Here is a 21202-nt window from a genome sequence, read left to right as displayed (position 1 = left end):
GTTAAGTCCTGACTATGACCTGGTTTCGCTAAATTAGTCTTAATTGGCTCCCAGTCCTGGCTTCGTCTTGCTTTACTCTTTGTTTGGCCTTTCATTAGTAATGCTCATTTTAGCCTAGTTTCGAGTAAACATGGGTCTCAAGATACAAATTTGTCTAGATAAAGTTAAAGTTGTTATGTTAGTCTGAAGTAGTGACAGTCTTGAGATTTCTCGAAGCTTCCCATGGGCCTCCCTTGGATTAAACCCAAAGGATTATTGCACTTACAGTATCATATCTGTAATGGGATTTCTGCAGTGTTAAAAGCTAATTGGCAGTGTCTGAGTCGATTGTCTGCTGGCTCAGCTGAAAGACTGTGAGCATTCGGAGATGCGGTGTGAATACTAAAAGCCCGTATGGCGTTAAAGCTAAGAAATTCATGCAAATTGATTTGTTTCAACAGACTTCAAAGGCACAGAAAGGATTTAAGGGTCAAATGTAAGCAGGATTAGGTTTAGTGCAATTGTTATTACAGACTTATGGGAGTTGAAGGTTCAAGGTGAAGGGCCTGGTAACTGGCGATATCCGGTGGTGAAACAGGACATTTCCAGCTGCCTTATATGATAAAACTGCAGGTTTATAATTCAATCGGGGTTTTTTAAGCTTGCCCATTGCCTGTCAATTATGGGAACATTTGAAAGTTTATGAAATATTTCCAATGCAATACAATTAGTCCATCAATTTTGAACAGAATATAACCAAACTGCACATAGGCTAATTAATACAGAAGATAATACTGGCCACTAATGAAGGTGATTTGGCATGAAGTAGCCTGTAGAGAAATGCTGCCGCTTAGTGGACGTACTTCGATATTGCAGGACCGAAATCAATCAGTGGCTTCACATTTGAAACTCTTCACTTTTGGAGACACGTGGACCAGAAAGTGTCTCAGTTCTGCACAAACGCAATTTGATAGCGGTACAAGGCGTGTCGGCTACAGCAGACTCACTAATAACGTGTCTTTGCTCTTCACCAGGTGGTCAGGGAAGGTGCGAGGTGATGACCCCGCGGGAGCAGCTGAGGAAGATGACGTCCCTGGGAGAGCAGGGCGCGCTGGACGAGAAGCACTGGTACCGGCTGGTCAACGGCATGTCCGCAGGAGGTGAGCCCTGGGCAGGTGACGTGACGCAAATGATGAGGAGACTGGCGAGTTTTAACACGCAGCTATAGTGCCCTCTGTTGGCTGTTGATATATATATAAAAACAAAAACAAAAAACCGACATAATTAAAATTAAAATTAAAATTAAAATTAAAAATAAAAATAAAAATAAAAATAAAAATAAAAATAAAAATAAAAATAAAAATAAAAATAAAAATAAAAATAAAAATAAAAATAAAAATAAAATTAAAATTAAAATTAAATAAAATACAATAAAAATTAAAATTAAAATTAAAAATAAAATAAAATCAAATCAAATCAAATCAAATCAAATCAAATCAAATCAAATCAAATCAAATCAAATCAAATCAAATCAAATCAAATCAAATAAAAATAAATAATAATAATAATAATAATAATAAATACATTAAAACTGGCATTAATGCGCAGGTACAATGTAGCAGGTACATTATACAGTAGGGCTGGAACAGCACTATATTGCAATACGTATCACATCGAAAGCCAAACCAATACTTTAAGTTGATTAAAGGAACAGGCCACCGTTTTTTCACACTGAAATATGTTCTTACCTGAGCCTAGACAAGTTGATACGTACCTGTCTTGTCTTTGTGCCGTCACGCAAAACGACCGAAGATGTTGTTAGTATTTGGCCTCTCCCAGTATGTTCCTATAGCTCCAAACGTGGTATAGTAAGAAGCGACCAAGCTCTTCCATGGGCACGCACAGACCAGTGGGGGTACATATCAACTTGTCTAATCTCAGGCAAGAACATATCTCAGTATGGAAAAACGGTGGCCTGTTCCTTTAATACCTATTTTGGTGCTGAAAAACAAAAAGAGGATACTTTAAAAAAATGTTTATTGGTTTATTTATTTGGCAGGGACAGTGCATGTTAATGAACAAGCCACACTGGATTGTAGGCTTGGGCCAATTTCCATTCGTCATCCCCCACGCGCACTCTCACACACACTCTACAATAGGCCACACACTGGCCTATTGTACATGTTTATAGTGATAGGGGAAACCTACGCAGACACGGGGAGAACATGCACACTCCGCATAGAAAGGCCCCGTCCAGGGAATCGAACCCAGATCTTCTAGCTGTGAAGCACGAGCGCTAACCACAGTGCTATACCATACGTGAGCCATTTGCTGTTTTCAAAATGTCGGACTGATTTATCTTTAATATAACCTTTGAAAACTCAACTTGTGCTTCTTACTCAATTAATTCAGGGTGAAGTTGCAGTTCGTAAAAGTTAGTTAAAAACAAAAGTGCATCATCCACATCCAATTGTACAGTATGTTTTTGTTTAAGTTGTATTTGAGGCATGAACTTCTCATACAAAGAGATTGCTCCTTTTCTCATGCATATAGATGCCAGCCCACACAACCACATGCATACAGGGATACAGAAGCAGTTATGGAGATTTGCAAGTGTTAATAAAAGGGTTATGACAAGTTCCATCATTCCAGCTTGTCATCCCCCCCTATAGGAAGACGGGGCATGAGAAAAACATTTTATTGCAAACTCTATTGCCAGTTTTATTGTTCATCCCTGAGGGCAGAACATTGAAGAGAGTGTGTGATTGGTGCGTGGGATGCAAAGGTCCCACATGGCCCCCAACAGTATAAAGCCCCTCTTTTTAAAGAATATGTAATGATTTTCTCATATATATATGCTTCTGAGGCACCCAGACCCCACGTTAAGGAACCACTGATCTATTATAGTCAAAGAGTGTCATCCTGCTTAAATTTGGTCGACTATGGTTTCAGTCACATGTTATTTTCTGGTTATATAAGTCTTATCTATTAAAGAGTATAATCAGAGGTGACTTGAGAGCAAAAATCAGTCAAGTTTGAGTCCAGTTCATGTCAAGTCACAAGAAGAGGCTTGTAAAATACCCAGACATCTCTGCTTTACACAACATAACTCATAATGTGGCCAGTTATATAGCCTACCATTTGCTGTTTTGCCGGGTTATTCTGAGTTGAATGAAATGTTGTCTGTGCAGAGCTGCGTCAGAGGCAGGAACTGCTCATGAGGAACCAGATGTCCATGGCTCCGCAGATCTTGGCCCAGGGGCAGCAGAGACTACAAGGCGTCCCCACGCAGTTTGAGCCACGATTTATGGAGAGGTCTGTCCCTTAATGTACAGTAGACGAGACTAATTTCTCTGGAAGCAAACTAGTAAGGGGACCGAGGGGAAACCGAGATGAAAGATTATTATAACAGATAGTGAATACCTTTAATGTGATTACAATTTAGATTAAAAATATTTATGATGATACTAAGCTTTATTGTGTGCTTTCTCCAGAGAGCTGGTTCCTCCCACAGAAATGGTGTCTTCAGAGGCAAGACAGATGCACATGGCGCCTCACCTAGGACCTCCTCTACCCCCACACGCCAACGTCCTGCCTGGGAGAGGCTTCCCTGGGGCTGGTGAGTATTTAAAAGCTTATCTCTATTCACCTCCATTGGTATTGCAGGTTTTATAACTTAACATAATGTATTTGGGGGAAGAGAAAAAGAAATGTAGACTCATCCTCAAGTGAGCAATAAGTGTTAGAGCTCGTGAGGAGGAGAAAAAGAAAATAATACTAATGGTTTAAAACTAGCTAAGATATTTAGTCAAGCTGGAGATGGAAAATGTTAGAACTGGCAAAGGATACTGTTCTGCCTAAATAATAACTGTGATCTAGTGATTCCTTTTGAAGTGATTGCGATTAATTGTGCCCTAATTTAGATAAAGCCTAACCGTAGATGTCAGTGGACAAAATAATTAATGTCAAGCCTTGCTAAAAAAAAATCATGTTTTATTCATCTTTTTCGCAGCTGGTTACGGTTTCATGCCCTCTGAGCCCATGGAAACAGTTGCCCGGCGACAGGAGCTGATTCACAAGCAAAATATTGCCAGGTAAAGTTCACATCTCACTGGCAATAATGTGAAATTAGCAAAGGCCATTCAGCTGCAGAGGGAACAAAAGTAGTGAGGAGGCGAGCAGGTTAGATAGGGAGTGATGAGGCCAGCAATGTTGTGCAATTTATGTATATGCATAGTGGAATAGAGATCACACAACATGAATGTTATGGGCAACTTCAACCATGGAGCAGGTAGTAACGTCCATAGAGTTACATTTCCTGAATATTATTAATAAAAGAGTGTCTGCGTTGCCCTATTTATTGACTGTCTTTTAAGTCCAGCCATTTTTAAAAGTTTTTAATATGTTGCTTTTATGTGTGACTAACATATGCAGCTGATGAACTCCATTTCCTTCCTTTTCTTCGGAAAAGACACATAGCATTTACAATCTGTGCATCAGGGAACAATTTCTCGCTGCAGCCTCAGAAATATAACATAATATATAACATATAGTACTTTATACATGCATTTCCAATGACATCACACATAGTTCCAGCAGCAGTTTTGAATACCGAAGTAGCATTATGCAGTACTACAACATGTAACAATATCTCTACTCAGGATGACAATGAAAGACAAGTGATTAACAGTGGCATTTTTATGACTCGTAATCATTGCTCAAGAAGATAATAGTTAAAACACGGCCCCAGAGACACACGTTTATGTGATATAACCAGCAAATGTGGCACAGACGTAGCAGTTCTGTCTGTCGAGCTACAACAGGATTTACTAAAGATCTGCTTCACTCCTTAGACTAAATTAACACATCAAAGAGAAAACAGAAAACCTTTCTCTGTGAGTTTTACAGTTTGTCATGTCAACAGAGTCTCAGTCTGAGTGAATGTTTCAGCTGCTCAATACGTTAGCATGCTACCGGTAGCAACTTTCATCAACTGTCAATGGCTTCAACACGATAAACGCATGTGTGGCTCACATCTATGAACACTGAGGAAATACTGCAGTAATAGATCTGAGCTGTTACTATCAGTGCACATGTGTTTATCATGTTGAAGCTAAATGCTCACCGGTAGCATGCTAACGTCTTGAGTAGCTTGAACACTGACGCACTGGTTCTTCACAGTACATAAAAATGCCAATGTCAATCAGGTGTCTTTCATTTTCATTGTGAGAAGAGATATTGTTGCATGTTGTACCTGCATAATTCTACTTCGGTATTCAAAATGGCCACCATAACAACAAAGGTCACATGACTGAAAGGCATGAATACTGAACCCTACCATTTTCTAGGGCCCCTCGAAGCTTATTGTTTAGCCTCATCTGACCAAAAATGAATGTACTTCCCAAGTATCTGCTCAGGTACTTGACAATAGGGTTAGGAGGTTGGGAGACGGAGGTTGGAACTGACAGAGATACTGCTTTCTTTCCTGTGTAGAATGGAGATGAACGCCATCCTGCATCAGAAGGAGCTGGAGAACGCCCACCAGAAGGGGCTCATCGGCATCGACAACCCCATGGCCTACCCCCCGAACGCCATGGCCTACAGGGGACGCCAGCGAATCCCCGAGGGCCACGACGTCTTCGTGCACCGTCCCACTTTAGACGACCTGCATTCGAACAGCATCCTGATGTCGGCCAGCCCGTACCCGCCGATCAGCACGCTGCACCGGGAGAGGGGCCGGCGGGCAGGCAGGCGCCCCGCTGTGCACAAGTCGTCAGAGAATCAAGCGGTCAATATCAAAGGTCCCGCGGAGGATAAAAACGTGGAGCAAAGTCCCGGGGCGACTTCCGGGGAGGAGAAGGAAGCGGAGGCGAAAGGAGAGCTGGAGGGAGACAAGCCGCACCATCAGGCGAAAATAGACACTGAGCTCGCGGCGGGAGGCAGGAAGACTTACAAAGATGGGGAGAACGGGCTGAGGAAAGTCAATAATCAGGATGGAGATGGGACCAACGGCAGCGCCAACGACAAAGACCTTTCCAGCTCAGCGTTTCAGGACAAGTTCATGTACCCCTCTGCCGCCGGGATGCCCTACATGGTCCCGATGATGGGCAATGGCTTCCTTCCACCAGGTGTGTACAAAAGGACTATAAATGAGACCCTTAAGTATGCATTCCTAAAAGCAGTAACGGTTCCATAGGGACATGACATACTAACATTTTTTACGGAATATCTACATTATGCACTACCTGCCCAGACCGCGGGATATTCAGCCTGGGTATATCAGTACTTAACTGCTTAATCAACCCATTCACTTTAGACACATCAGATTATTTTGTATTGGGACAAACACCATTTCATTCTGCAATTGTCTGGCCAAATGTGTGTTCAAACTCACTGTAAGAAAGGACAAGGCGCCAGAATGTGCTGAAGCTGGACTGTTTGCAAAGACTCAGACATATTTGGTCAGGTTTTAACTTGCTCTCTCTCCTCAGGGCACTCTAACCTCTTCCTGAACGGGGATGAAGTGTCTGAGGACATCAGAAAGTGGACTGTGAATGACGTGTACAACTTCATCAACGGCATTCCCACCTGCTCTGAATACGCTCAGGTCAGTCAAATGAATCATGCGACATAACATACAACCTTGATACTTCTGGCCATAAACCTGCAGCTCAGTGGGTGGGTTCACTGTATTGCAGCTGCCCACTGCTCCTGGCAGGTTGCCCCATGGCACTGGAGGATGGGTCAAGTGCAGAGGACATTTTCCTACAAGGACATTAAGTGTAGCTTGTCTTAACCTTACCTTTTCATACATTATAATTCTCTGCTAGAATTTGTAAGTCTTCTGGTTTCTATCATATTTTTGTAATTGTTGAGGATATTCATTTGAAACAACTTTCAGTGCAATGTCTTTTCTGTTGGCATAAATGCAAACATTTGATAGCATTGACCTCGACCTTCCTTTTCCTTGTACATATGCTGCATTTGTTTGAAAGTTTCTTAATTTGCTCTCTGTGTGACTTTGCAGACGTTCAAAGAGCACATGATCGATGGAGAGACGCTGCCTCTGCTCTCGGAGGAACATTTACTGGACACACTGGGGCTGAAACTGGGGCCAGCTCTCAAGATCCGCTCACAGGTAAAACACGCTCACCTTGGATCACAACGTCCTCAAAACACACAATTTAAAATCCACCTCATCCATTATATTCACAGCAGAATAGCACATTGTGCAGCTGTGGGAACATGAATACATGAATGAAAAACATACAGACTGAATTTATTTCGTAGGAGACTGTTCTTTACAGTTTTCTTACCACAGTGTGACCTTGCCTGAGCAAAACAGACTAGTAGAGTTTGCATTGTGTGCCCTGTGGTCTACGTATATCCTAGATTACCCAATAAAACAGAAGTTTTCTTGGTAGGTACTTACTTGACATGGTCCATCTAATGCAGATGTTTTAATATGTTTTTTTTAATATCTCTGTTAATACACAGCACAAAGTTTAGCGTCTTTCAACAAAAAATAACTAAGCTTTTTATGAATGATGATTTAAGTATTTACAAATGCTTAATAGTGCACATATAAGAAGAACAGGAACCAAATCTATTGCTGTTCTTGCAGGTGTCCAGGCGCATGGGCAGTCTCCTGTACCTCATGAACATGCCTCTGCCCGCCGCGGGGATCCAGGGCCCTCCAGAGAAAGCCGGGGACCGATCCTCTGAGATAGGCTCCCCTGTGAACTGTAACAGCGACGAGATGGTGGCCAGTCCACGAGATCCCGACCTGCTCAAGTCCTCAGACCCTCACGAGACCGAGAACCACTCGCCCCCCTCAAACAGCAGCGAGACAGCTTAAAATGTATACTATCTACATCAATATATTTGCAGATGTGGGGGCGAGGTGGAGGACAGTGCACTGGACATTTATGAATTGCAAGTTCAATGATTGGTATCACTTTCCTTTAGAGCACAGTAATAGTATGGTAATAGGGTAGAAATACATTAGTAAAGTGTAAAAACTTGTCATGGTAATATAATCAATCAAACGCCTTACCCTTGCCATGATATTACTGTGCTCCAAAGTAATGTGCAAGCCAATGATCCAAGTTGAATTGAATTAATTTGTTCTTTACTAGAGCTATTTTTATATTGCAGCATTGACAAAGCGTAAAATATTTTTTGCTTTTTCGTGTTCTATTTATTACAATTCAAAGCTACATCAGCCGTCTTTATACAACTGTATGTTTTAAAATGATGTGATTGATAATAAATAATTTTATAACTAAATAAAATAAATAGTATTTGCTTGTATTTTTTTGTATTTATATTTTTAATACACATTTGCCTCCTTTATGACTTGCCATGTCAATTTTTAGAGACTGGAAAATTCCCTACATTCACACGCTGACACGCTAAAGAGAAAGCGAAAGAAAATTCCTCCATTGTTGAATCACCAAATGGCAGCCTGAAACCATTATAATAGGCTGCAGCAGGTGTGTGTAAAAGTTTTTTGTGTATGGTCTTTAAAAAGTTAAAACACCATAAACTACTTCATGGTCCAATAATCCCATATACATATATACACACATATATACATAAATATGTGTGGAGCAGGGAGCATTCATTCATCAACAAAAGAAAATAAATTCATTCATGTTTCATCCACACGTCGTCTGTGGCGCAAGTCTCGCGATACTTTGTAGTGCAGAGCTGAGTTGGAGGATCATGGCGGAGCGCAGGAGGCACAAGAAACGGGTCCAGGTAACACCTTTTAAACCAGATAAACCGCCGTTGCCTTGTGTCCATGGGACATTAGGGTGATCTGAGCCCGACAGGGAGGTGCTGCGAGCGGACTGTGTCCCACAGAGTCCCGGGACAGTCCTCCTGATCCACATGAACTGATGCTGTTAGCGGAGGCTAACGGTTAGCTCCGGGCAACAACAAATGTCTGTGTTTGGCTTTGAAAGATGTGCTCGGCTCAGAACAGTCTGTTCCTCGCTGCCTGGTTTACAGTGTTGCTGAGTCGGAGCTTCATAAGCCCTTGTGGGTTAATTCACAACAATCAGCCTATAAATGTTTGCTAAGCTGCGTCAGGTCCAGACCTGTTTACATAACATGCACCATTTACAAGTATTTTCATCAATTAGATTAGTTTGAAAACAGTGCGCACGTTGTTTACGGTGCGTGTGTTCATTGTGATCACAGCGGGGCCTTTACACTCCCATCAGCAACAGATGGTGCCCGGACTAACTGGAACTTTAAGTTAAAGTCAGGCTGCGTTACTAAGTTTACTGCGTTTGAAGTTGCGGTAACGTGAGTCTTCAGCACAGGCAGACCAGGTTGCAGGTAATACTTGGAATGTAACGCCATTTAATTCTTGTATTACGCAAAGGCCTTCATGTGGAACAGCACAGACCCTACAATTACCTCAACACTATCAGTCAAAGATGATGCACACTATGTTCTGCTGCGTTACATAACGACACATGCTGCTCTTTGGTACCTCAAACCTGAAAGCACAGTTCCTCCATTTCAGAGACCATTTTGAATGGAATTATGTTTTGGACACACTGCCCCAGTGTGTGACTCCCAGAGGCTGATCCTGGTGTGAGTTGGCAGGTGTATCATATGGTCTGTTCTAACAGGCCTCACATTGTCCTGATCTGGTAGAACTGTGGACCCCGATGTTAAACAAAGGCTTTTTTGATTGCTTCATCCTCCTCATGTTGCTGGACAGGGTCACTAATAAACTTTGGGGACTCACTAAGACTTCACTGTGCTCTCGCAATTAAGGATTTAAGCTTGTTCGTGTAGTTTTGATGAGAAAATCTTGTGGTCAGATGTTAATAATGATAACATCCAGAGCTAGCTGCTATATAATGTGTTCTAAGAAATCTCCACATTTGTAAGGGACTTTGATTGCATTGCACCTGATTTTACCTCTTGACATTTCAAACCTTTTTGTGATTACCATAATGTTCTTCAATATGGCCCTAGATCGTGTTACAACAGAAACAGCTGTGATCTTTTGTACAGCCCCATGGAGACATTCATTTATTACCCCAGCCTTTCTAGTTTGCTGAAAGCGATTTTATTGTGACTGTTCAACACCCTTTCAGGAGGTGAGCGAGCCGACCAAGGAGGAGAAGGCCGTGGCCAAGTACCTCCGCTTCAACTGCCCCACCAAGTCCACCAACATGATGGGCCACAGAGTCGACTACTTCATCGGTAACACTCCCACACAGTTTAACAAACAACTATGTCCCTGTGGCGGTGGATGATCTGTTTGAGTTTGTGGAGGCTGTTGTTTACTCAGGGAAGAGCCGTGGGAGGAACTGAAGCACTCATTACACCCACACGTTACTACTGTACCGTACGGCAGCCATGTTTGTCTGTCTGCTGTCTCTACCCCCACAGAGGCTGGAAGGAACACTTAAAATATGCCAAAGTATTGTCTCTTCATAATCCAGACTGCAACGTGTATGCACTATTTTCTGGCCATCGGGTCAAAAGAACAAAGCTTTTCATACAATATATTCAAGGTTTCTGCTCTTTCTTGGAAGGATTTAGTTTAACAGTGTCAACTATATTCAAGCAAAAGTTGTATCTATGTCAGAACTCCAGTGTTGTTATGTTTTGGGTGGATAAGCAGTCCGTCTCTCTCTCTCTCGTCCTGTAGCCTCTAAAGCTGTGGACTGTTTGATGGACTCCAAATGGGCCAAGGCCAAAAAGGGGGAGGAGGCTCTGTTCACCACCAGGGAGTCTGTGGTCGACTACTGCAACAGGTGGGTGCAACCTACACCAGTGTTTTCAACCACTGTGCCGGGGCACACTAGTGTGTGCCGTCAGATGCTGTCTGGTGGGAAATTATCCAATTTCACCTAGTTGGTATAAAAATATTTTTTGAAATCAAATGGATTATTATACACAAATAATGTGCTGTTGTCGAGAGACTGTGCTGTCTAATGATCGAGTAACTATGTAATACTCTGACCATATCAGTAAGTGGCCGCAGGCAGCTAATTTCTTTGAGACAAGAGAATTAGTGAAGCATGGATGCAACAGGTGGCGGTGACAGTGAGGCGAGGGAGACTATACGGTGTTCACACTCTGATGAGAACAACTTTATCTGGTGAATATAGGCTACAGTCAGAGTTTCCTTTTCTTTACATTTTCTCCTGGTGGTGTGTTCAATGAAAAAAATGTGCCTTGGCTCAAACAAGGTTGAAAAACATTGACCTCCACAATGATTTTGTTACTGTTTGTCCTGCTGTGTACTGCACTTTGCTCAACAGTGTTGTTTTTAAAGTGCAATATTGCGGAAGTTGGATTAGATTTTAGTTTTTCAAAGTCTTGTTTTGAAAGCAAATTACTCGTTAATCGCAGTATTTCACACCCGTATCACATATTGCAAGGTTTTACAATATCGTGCTGCCCTAAATGTGTAGGGTCGAACTGCGGAACGTTCTGGGCTACATGATAAAGCTACTTTTGGAATGATTTTATCAGAATGAAGCTTTTCGATAAAGGTTAAGGCTGTCCACACAAAGTCACACTCAGGACTAAACGCAAAAATATTTTATCAATCCAGTGTGTCGTCCTTGCAAAACCGGTCTTTTAGGGGTCTGTAAATGAACATTTTCCAAACCAGGTCCCAGAGTGGAAAGATCTCAGAGCGGCGTCTACGAGGCTCCATTGTTATGTCCGCAACAAATACTAAAACGATGACATGACACTGCCAGCTTTGTGTCTGTTATCCATAATCTACTGACCTTATGATGAGCTTTACTCCGCTGTTCTACACGCCATCGCAGTCTGCAAGCCACAGGTGAAAGCCTCCATTCAGTCTGTGTTTTTGGACTGAGAGTTAAAGTCCGGTCACTGACAGCTGCTTTAGTCCCGTTACGTCTGAAGAATAAACTCATCTCCTCGTCTCTTCTGTACATCGTTAATCCATGAATCAATTTCATTGTCACAGTTTACATTCCACAAAAGTTTACTGCATCTACATCTTGTTCTATTATCTGTGGTAGTGTCGCAGCGCCACACACAGGCCTGGTAGATGAATCGCTGCGGTTTTATACACATGACTGGCCTCATGTGAGCTGGCCCCGTGTTTACAAAGAATGTTTTTGAAGTATTTTCTGTGGTTTCTGTGGTGCAGACTCCTGAAGAAGCAGTTCTTTCACCGAGCTCTCAAAGTGATGAAGAAAAAGCCGGAGAAAGACGTGAAGAAGGAAAAGGACAAAGAGAAGACGAAAGGAGACAGCGGCAAAGAGGACGAGCGGAAAAAGAAGGACAAGAAGAAAGAGGCAGAGGAGAAAGACAAGAAAGAGAAGAGCGTATGTCACTACTACTACTACTTCTACAACAACTACTGCTACTATTGTCATTGTATTGGTCAGAGCTAATATATAGCTTATGTACTAATGTTGAGTTGTGAAAGGCATTGTGTGAGCTAGAAACAATTTGAGGCAAAAGCTTGAAAATGTGAAGTGCATATACAGTAGTGTTAATACGATGTAATTCTTATGTGCACAGGAGGACAGTCCTGGGACGCCTAAAAAGAAAAAGGAAACCAAGAAGAAGTTCAAACTCGAGCCTCATGAAGACCAGCTGTTTCTGGACGGGAACGAGGTGAGAACTGCTGCTTATTATCCATCACTTGTATAAAAAAACACAACTATATCACGTGCGGTCTCGTCTCCTTTAGGTGTATGTGTGGATTTACGATCCTGTGCATTTTAAGACCTTCGCCATGGGACTCATACTGGGTGAGTTTTGGGGTTCACTGGCCCCAGATACAGAAATGAATTCAGCATAATAGCACTCCCCACTGTGGTTTATTTGCACTGTTTCTGCTGGATTAAATAGTTCTGTCCTCACTTGTTTTTATGTTTGTGTCTGACAGTAATAGCGGTGATAGCGGCCACTCTGTTCCCCCTGTGGCCGGCCGAGATGAGAGTGGGAGTGTATTACCTCAGTGTGGCGGCGGGATGCTTTGTGGCCAGTATATTATTGCTCGCTGTCGGTAAGAACAAATGAATCTCCCTCGTGTTTGAATTTCTACACTGTTTCTATACAAACGAATGGCTTTCAAAATATTCTCAGATTCTCATTTCCCCTCGAGTTTGTTAGAAAGTTTGGTGTCGATGCAGGGTCATGGTCGTTCAGTACGCGCGCTTCTCTCTTCCTCTAAAATGTCCCTGTATCATTCAGAGCCAACTTTATAACTTTCACCTCCGATTAACGCTGCTTCTCATGTTCTCTGTGGGATGTTTATGAGCTCTTTTTTTATGTGTCTGATAGTGTGTAACTGTTCCGATGTTAAAGGTGCAGCTGTGGAGGTGGTTAGGAATCTGCTCACAACAACAATACTTAAAACAACAAAGGAATGCACAGACACTACAGAGTTTATGCTGTAAAAGTTAACTTTTTAAAACGGCTGCTTCAAAAACTAGATTTATGAACTGAAGTTGGGAAACGTTTTGAGAAAATCACAGAAATAGGACATAGAGGCAGCCTGTAGTCACAACATGATGTTTTGCAGTTTGTGAAAATGTCACAAATAAGTCAAGGGTAGGTTTTACATAAGTTCTGTAAACTTCAACCTACTCCTTTGAGTGCTCAAATGCTCTCCTTTTTCCTGTGAAAACATCTGTCGTCTGTACCTTGTTTGCTGCTCAAATAAACTAATAAACTAAACTAACTTGTTTAAAGGGCAAACGCAAACTGACAAAAACAACTTTCATGAAACCTTTTTTTGCGTGTGTGAGTCAACGGCACACGATTATCATGTAGCACATGCCTCGAATTATGTTTATTTCACAAACATTTAGGTTTTTGATTGTTTCTTATATCTTCAAGGTCACGTTGGCCAGTTTAGAAGTGATACTCGATGACTAGGTGTATTCTTTGCTTTAAAAGTCGTTGAAAATATTCAGTTTATCACACAATGTCACAGGTCGTCTGTGAATGATAACAAATCAAGGACTGGGGAATAAACTGCAATGTAGCTTTTAGCAAAACTAAAGACTTCAGTGGAATTTAGCATGTTTTTTACACATTAAAATAATTGTTAAACTGGGAAGTGGGTCATGCTACCTCTGGAACTACAATTTAATGCTGTTGTTGGCCCTTCTGCATTCTTACTTATTTATTCAGTATGTTTTCAATCAATCAACTTTATTTATGAAGTGCTTTTCATACACAAGTGCATCACAAAGTACTTTACATTTAAAAATACATTTTTGATCAATAACTCTTGGAGACTTTACATGAAACAAAACAGTGGCAGTTCTTTATTACATTTTGTCTGTGGGAACAGTGGTGTTGATCACCCTTTTAGTCAATGTATCAATGGAGTCACTGGGTCTAAAGTGCAAAATCCACTCTTTTAACTATGTCATAATGATACTCTCTCACCAAAAAGTTTAAAACAGACTTGTGGTAATATTTCACTTCAATCCCGACAGTTTTGAGTACTCACTTTGGTTGTTTCTTCTTCTACCTGCTTTGATCTGTTTCCTGGATATTGTTACAGTGAGCTGATTCAAAAGTTTCCTTTGCATTATTATAAGTCGCTACAATCAAACTGCAGCAAACCGTGCACATCATATCCTTAAATTGTATGTACAGTTTTCTACTGAACTATTTCTAAAATATGAATCTTAATTGTCTCTCCCTTAGCCCGCTGTATCCTGTTCCTGCTCATCTGGCTGGTCACCGGTGGGCGCCACCACTTCTGGTTCCTGCCCAACCTCACGGCGGACGTGGGCTTCATCGACTCCTTCAGGCCCCTCTACACGCACGAGTACAAGGGCCCCAAATCCAACAAGAAGAGCTTGCAGGACAAGCGCGACGACCAGCCGGACTCCTCAGCGGCCGCCGTAAAAGCCGACAGCGACAAATCGGACAGCGAGAAAAAGGACGAGGAAGACGAAGACGAGGATGAAGATGGGGCGGGGCTGGAGGAGGAAGGGGCGGAGCCGGAGGAGGAAGGGGCGGAGCCGGAGCGGCAGTCGGACACGGACAGCGACCGGCGGGAGGACGAGGGATCGCAGCACAGCAACGGCAACGACTTTGAAATGATCACCAGAGAGGAGCTGGAGCAGCACACGGAGGAAGACGAGGACGAAGACGAGGACGGAGAGGAGCGGGAGGGCAGTGGGAGCGAAACGAAAACTTGTCAATAATAAACTTTAAAAGAAAAATAAGTAAATCCAGTTCGCCGTCACTAGCCCCTCACGACATTTGCAAGTGTTTAGATGTTTCACTAAACTCGACCAACGCGCCAGACCAACCCGCAAGTGTAAAGTCAATGCCATAAGGACAAAATGGTGGAAAACGAAAAGAAGAATAAGCCTTATAATGGTGGATTAGACACCCAAATGTTATTTAAAACTGCCACTGGGCACCTGTCTGTTCGCCCCAGGAAGACTATACACATGAAACTCAGCTCCAAAATGTGGTGTTTTGTTTTTAAAACTCGTTCATGTAGGCGCAAGAGTCGAGGTGTGGGATAGCGATCAGTAAAACGACACAGACGACGGCCCCCTTCAGACCAGAGATGGATTGGGTTCATGTGATATCTTTATTTTTAAAATTGAAGTAGCTAGGGGTTTTTTTTCTCACTGAGATCCAGATTCAGAGTTCTTGGGCGGGACGGGAACCTTGAGCAGCGGGAGGAAACATGCACAGACATGGAGAGAACATGCAAACTGCACATAGAGGCACCAATTCCAAGACATGACGTTTTGCCGTAAGGCAAGAGCGCTAACCACGGTCCCGCTGTGCCACTAGGACATCCATCTTAAATCTGCCACTAAAGATTTAAGAAAGAGGTATTAGCATGTGCTATGGTTTAAGCTTCTTTTGTACGTAAATACATCCTGCGTTCCAAGAGTAGTTACTGTCATTGCGTTTATGCTTCTACACATTTATAATGTCCAGCATGCGTTATCAAAAAAATACCACCAGAGGGCGCTGGAAAATGTACACACACACGGGAGATGAAGAGCTAGGACCAAAATAACATGGCGCCACCGCAATGTTTTTTTTTACATCACTTATTGAAGTATAGTCAAAAAATAGGTTAACACAGTGGTGGCAAGTTTGCAAATGGTTCAAATCACTTTTTAGAATTTTGTTCTGCTTCACCTGTTGGGCTGTGTGCACTACTACTAGTTGTACTACTACTACTACTACTACTACTACTACTACTACTACTACTACAACTACATGAACTTGATTATCTTTATGGATCATAACCTCTTGCATAGGCATTTCCTCAGTAGATGCCAATGTAAGACAAACCCTATATTATTCCGACTTTACATAGAATAATACAACGGTTCACTAAATTCAATCTATTGTAGGGCATGAAGTCTATTGTGTATTTAGTCAAGATGAAAGTCTCTCACTTTGCAGACCTTCCCAATACCACCTCTCGTCTAAGCTTAAATGGGCAGGCAATGGTACGATGAATGGTTATGGGTTTTCCCAGTTTGTAAAACCAACTGATGCCACTGTTTAAGTTTATACGTTTTTAAAATGGATCATAATCGTCCAAGAGCTGCTTCTGTTACTGTGCTATTACTAAGCTGAAGGACTTCAATGCCACATGACGTTTGGTGTGAAGGGGGCCATTTTGCAGTCAGTCTTTACGGTCTTCTTTGGTCACAACAGTCGCGTAACCCTCGCTTTGTCAAACAGCTGTGGAGCCTGAATTCCCCCTCGGGCCGCGCTCCTCACGTGGACCAGCGCTTCACAAACCAAACCACACGGACCAAAACCCCTGAACCCCCTCGCTCAAAAGTTAGAGGTGCAGTTTCGGTGAATGTTTTAGTCGATCTCTGCTCAGTCTCGTGTTTGGCGTCAAGTCGAAGTCTCCAAGGAATAAATGGGATACAGCTGATCTTTTTTTTTTAATCTATATTCAAAAAGAAAAAAGGCAAAATTATGTTTTCTTTTTTTCCCCCCTTCAGACTGGTTAACCAAACTCTCGTGCCAAACATATTATCATGGAAGTTCATTTTATATTCACTCACTGACAATCTTTGCTAAAGGTTTTGGGCAGGTTTGAAGAAAAGCTGTACTACGTAAATGCTTTATTTTATTATTAATGGGTTTATAGACAGAAGTGCTGCCAATTCTACCAGATAAGCTTTTAGCACAGTGCTTTTCTTGTTTAATTTGTTTGTTTTTGTTCATTTCTTTGCACCTGCCCAACACATTTAACTTTTGAAGGTTAGCAAATTCCACTTTTTGTCCGAGTAGTGACTAAGGTTTTAGTAACTAATGAGTCTATTTAATGAACATAGATATGATCATTTATATATGAACTCTATTGAGAGAAAAACTATTTACACTGCTTAGTTTTGACAAATCTTTCTTTTCTATGCATTAACAGCTACCATTATATTCCCCCAGACTTTAATTTTGTTTTGTAACGTTCAGTGTCATGAATTTCTATGTAAACCTTAGATTTAGTGGGATTCTTTTGTATTATTACTTATATGTGCGTTTTGTTTTTTTCCGCCGTCACTGCTTGTCATCTCGTGGTCAATATTTAACTTGTTGCCATCTGCTTTCATAACGGTGACCACAACTGCCCGTTTCCCACCGGCTAAAACGCGTCTGGACCTACAAAGGTGCAATTACAATAAATCCATTCAATAACATTATGACCACTGCTAAATTAACACGGAAAATCACATCATGGTGGCCTGTGGTATTAGTTCAGGCATCTCGTCAACATTTTAAGATAATTGGCAAGAAGGAAAAATGGTGATCGGATCATGGGACCAAATTGCCCAGGAAGTTGTTTTCAGGAGATGAAGGGAACGACTCATGAAATAGTTTGCTGGCCCAACAAACAAAACAAACAAAAGATGATAAACAATAAGATACAGATGGCATCTCTGGAATTGGCCGTATATGGTCATGTTTGAAAACAGGGGAAAACGATTTGGTGAAAAATCTAAACTTTCTTAATTTATTCAAAATCTACTTTAACAAACGCTGAAATATGGATGTAGTTTTCTACTAAATAAAGATACAAAGACATGGAGAGGAGCAAAGTGGTTCAACAGCTCATAAATACATAAATAACGGAGAATGCTAACTTGATGCTTCATGTTAGCATCGGGCTAATGCTAACGGTTAGCTAGCGTTAGCTACGACTGTCGTTTTTTCACTTCTATTGAACAATCTGCTGTGAGAAAACGTTCATATGGGCCCGATTTACACTTCACTTTATGTATGTGTGATAAATAAGTTCATATTCCACCAGAAAATTGCTAAAAAGAGTGGAAAAATGTGTTTCTCTAAAGATTATATTTTCCCCCTCGGCGAAGCCACGCCCCCTTCTCTAACGCGATGCCGTCTGTATCTAAAATGGCGCCTTCGTTGAACGTTGACGCAAAGTCCAAGGCAACATTTAGCATAAGAAGGGCTAAATCTGCCGCTAAATATGGCAGCTTTCTTAGACTAAAAGTTGGATATTTATACGTTTTTTTTCCCTCAAGTTAAGTGAATATAGTGGTCATCATGTTATGCGGGGTTTATGTACAGAAATATGTTTACAACTGTCTCTCAGTCACACATCTTTAAAAATGTTTCCAAACTTTTCCTTCTGCACCTTTGCCTTCTTCCATCCTCCATCGACCGACAACGCCACGTCAACCATCCTTTATAATTTATTCTCTCGTGTTTTTAATTAACTTTTTTTTTTTTTTTATCTAAAGGCAGCGTCCGCGTTTGCCACTTTCTACAAGTTGCCAGTCATCGTTCCGTCAAACTCGTGTGCGCTTTGTCACAATAGACAAAACTGGGTTGTATGTTGCACAGTATCAGTCCGTTGTACGTCTGTTCTTGGTATTACTCTTTATGCTGCTGCTGTCACTGCACACTTCTGGGAGAAATTTAAGAGAAAAAATACAAAAAAATACTAATGTTGTGAGTCCTTTCGATCACCTAGTTGTTCACAATTGGGTCTCGATCTCTCTCTGTCCTTCTGAAGACTGTAATGCAATATTAGAGTATAATTTAATGAAGATTGGATGTCTGGAAATATATATGTATCTTATCATTGCAATAAAAATATACAAAGCACACAGGTCTTGTCCACTCTCTGTGAAATCTTTATTGACTGAAATGCAGACTAGCGATTCTCCAACGTGTGAGATAGAAATTGGAAATGTTGGCTTTTGTCAGTGTTTCTCAAACGTTGCACATGTATCACCTCAATATCAGGCCTAAACCAGGTCTTAAATTACATAAACGTGTGAAAACCATGCCTGACCAGCTTAAATAAAGTGTAAAATTGCAGATGACCAGGGGAACACATCCCACAGTCTGAGAACCATTGCTTTAGATCAGCGTTTTCCCAAAGGTACTGGGACCCCTCAAGAACTTCATGAATAAAATGCATGGATTTGAGACTCAGCTGAACACAAGCCATTGCCTCAGGTTACACTTTATTTCCCTCTACCTTGATATATTGTGCCTAACCAGATAAGTTGTACAAATGTAGTGCAGACACAATGGAATAATGTGATTTAGTGTTTTGGAGGGTGAGGGTTAGTGTTAGAGTTAGAGTCTTATATCTGTTTACATTATGTACCTTCAACCAAAACAAAAAATCCAATACATATTATTCCATTGTGCATGTAACCCAGAGGTGCCCGACGCAAAGCACGGCCCGGGGCGTATTTGGCTTCTTGCTGAATTTGCCATATCAAATGGTAGTTTTTACTGCAAATTTAATCATACTACACACTTACAGCCACAAAAAGTTTTTCTTTTCTGAGAGACAGAGTTGCATTCAAGGGATATTTCAGGATTTTTGACATAAGGCGTCATTATTCTAGTTATCCAGAGTGTTGCTGATTTCTGGAGATATTTTTTTTTATAATTCTTTATCGACACAGACATTTATATGGTTAGTCTGGCGTTATAAGTGATTTGCCTCAGGTGCTCTGTGGAGCGGGTCAGACTGTTTTTAATGCAGGCTAGCTGATACCATAGAAATGCACTAGCCTTGCATTAGCCTAGCGCCACGAAACTCTTCGAATATAAGAACTGCTTGAATTACAAAAAACATATCTCCAGAAATCAGCAACACCCTGGATAACTAGGAAATGAGGCCCTATGTCAAAAATCCTGAAATATCCCTTGAAGCTTCCAAGTCTAAATAAAGGTGTGAGACAGTTAGCAGCTCTCTAAAATTGTTCACTGTGTTTGTGGCCCTCAATGCCGTTCAAACTTCAAAATGCAGCCCTCAATGAAAAAAAGTTTGGACAGCCATGATGTTATTACACATTGTTACAGAGCACATTACATTGTACTAAATTTGGTAGGTACCATGTAACAGTAATGCAAAATAGAGTGTAACCAATCACTGATCATCAAACCAAATCAAATCCAGAGGCTCCAGTAACGTTTTAAAGTTAATTTGTAGTTTTACCACATAACGCACTTAATTCTACATTTTTATTCAACTATTGCACAAGGACACAAATATGTCAGTATGTACTGGTTAAAGCTGGGATCTAACTTTTTCAGTATGTATATATAAATATATCTCGGGACCCGCTGTCGCCTCATGACCGAGACAAATGCACCACATCAACAACAACAAGGCCGTGCACCTCCAGCGCCGCCTGCACCACAGTTTGAGAACCACTGACCAGACCAGATCATCAGCAAAAACACATAGAACTGAAATTACAATTGAACCTTGATGATTATGTATCACTAAAACTCAACACATAAACAAAACACATTATCTGGAAACGCATAAATAAATAGAATAATATACAACACCGTAACGGGCTCAGTCACATTTTAAGGCTCAGAAAACATCAAACTATCAGTGAAACATCAGTGGCTTAAGACAACTGGAAATAAATGTAACATTATTTGGAGTTGTAGTGTGTCTAAATTATTTAATTGAAATGCAACTATTATTTGATTGTAAGGCAACTTTGTTGTTTTAATGCTTGATATGAAGCCCATGTGCAGCACTTTGGAAATGTTTTATGTTTATGAAACGTGCTGTATACATAAAGTGGATTGGAAAGGGGTGACGAGTTTAAAGCCACACTGCGTATATTAATTTTATTTTTTTAAATGTTGCTACACCTCAAGAGCAACTAAACTGCCATAAACCCAAAGCGTAAACATGCCAGCGATACTTAACATGCTCCTAATGGTCAGC

At 41.2% G+C, this 21202-nt stretch overlaps 2 protein-coding genes across 2 annotated transcripts; both read left to right on the top strand.

Moving 5' to 3' along the window:
• The first annotated feature begins 1025 nt into the window (after positions 1–1025).
• Positions 1026–8061, top strand: samd7 (sterile alpha motif domain containing 7). The gene is made up of 8 exons (XM_079569273.1): positions 1026–1139; positions 3171–3294; positions 3474–3598; positions 3992–4073; positions 5473–6107; positions 6471–6586; positions 7007–7117; positions 7604–8061. The coding sequence occupies exons 1-8, from the start codon at positions 1037–1039 to the stop codon at positions 7835–7837; spliced, it is 1530 nt and encodes a 509-aa protein (XP_079425399.1). The 5' UTR covers positions 1026–1036; the 3' UTR covers positions 7838–8061.
• A 614-nt stretch (positions 8062–8675) lies between these two features.
• sec62 (SEC62 homolog, preprotein translocation factor) lies at positions 8676–15878 on the top strand. The gene is made up of 8 exons (XM_079569829.1): positions 8676–8742; positions 10101–10209; positions 10661–10766; positions 12146–12323; positions 12523–12618; positions 12695–12755; positions 12893–13012; positions 14671–15878. The coding sequence occupies exons 1-8, from the start codon at positions 8707–8709 to the stop codon at positions 15174–15176; spliced, it is 1212 nt and encodes a 403-aa protein (XP_079425955.1). The 5' UTR covers positions 8676–8706; the 3' UTR covers positions 15177–15878.
• Positions 15879–21202: the final 5324 nt, after the last annotated feature.

Source organism: Gobius niger, assembly GCF_951799975.1.
Source record: "Gobius niger genome assembly, chromosome: 13".
In the NCBI taxonomy this organism is placed as follows: Eukaryota; Metazoa; Chordata; class Actinopteri; order Gobiiformes; family Gobiidae; genus Gobius; species Gobius niger.
This window is presented reverse-complemented; position numbering and strand designations above follow the sequence as displayed.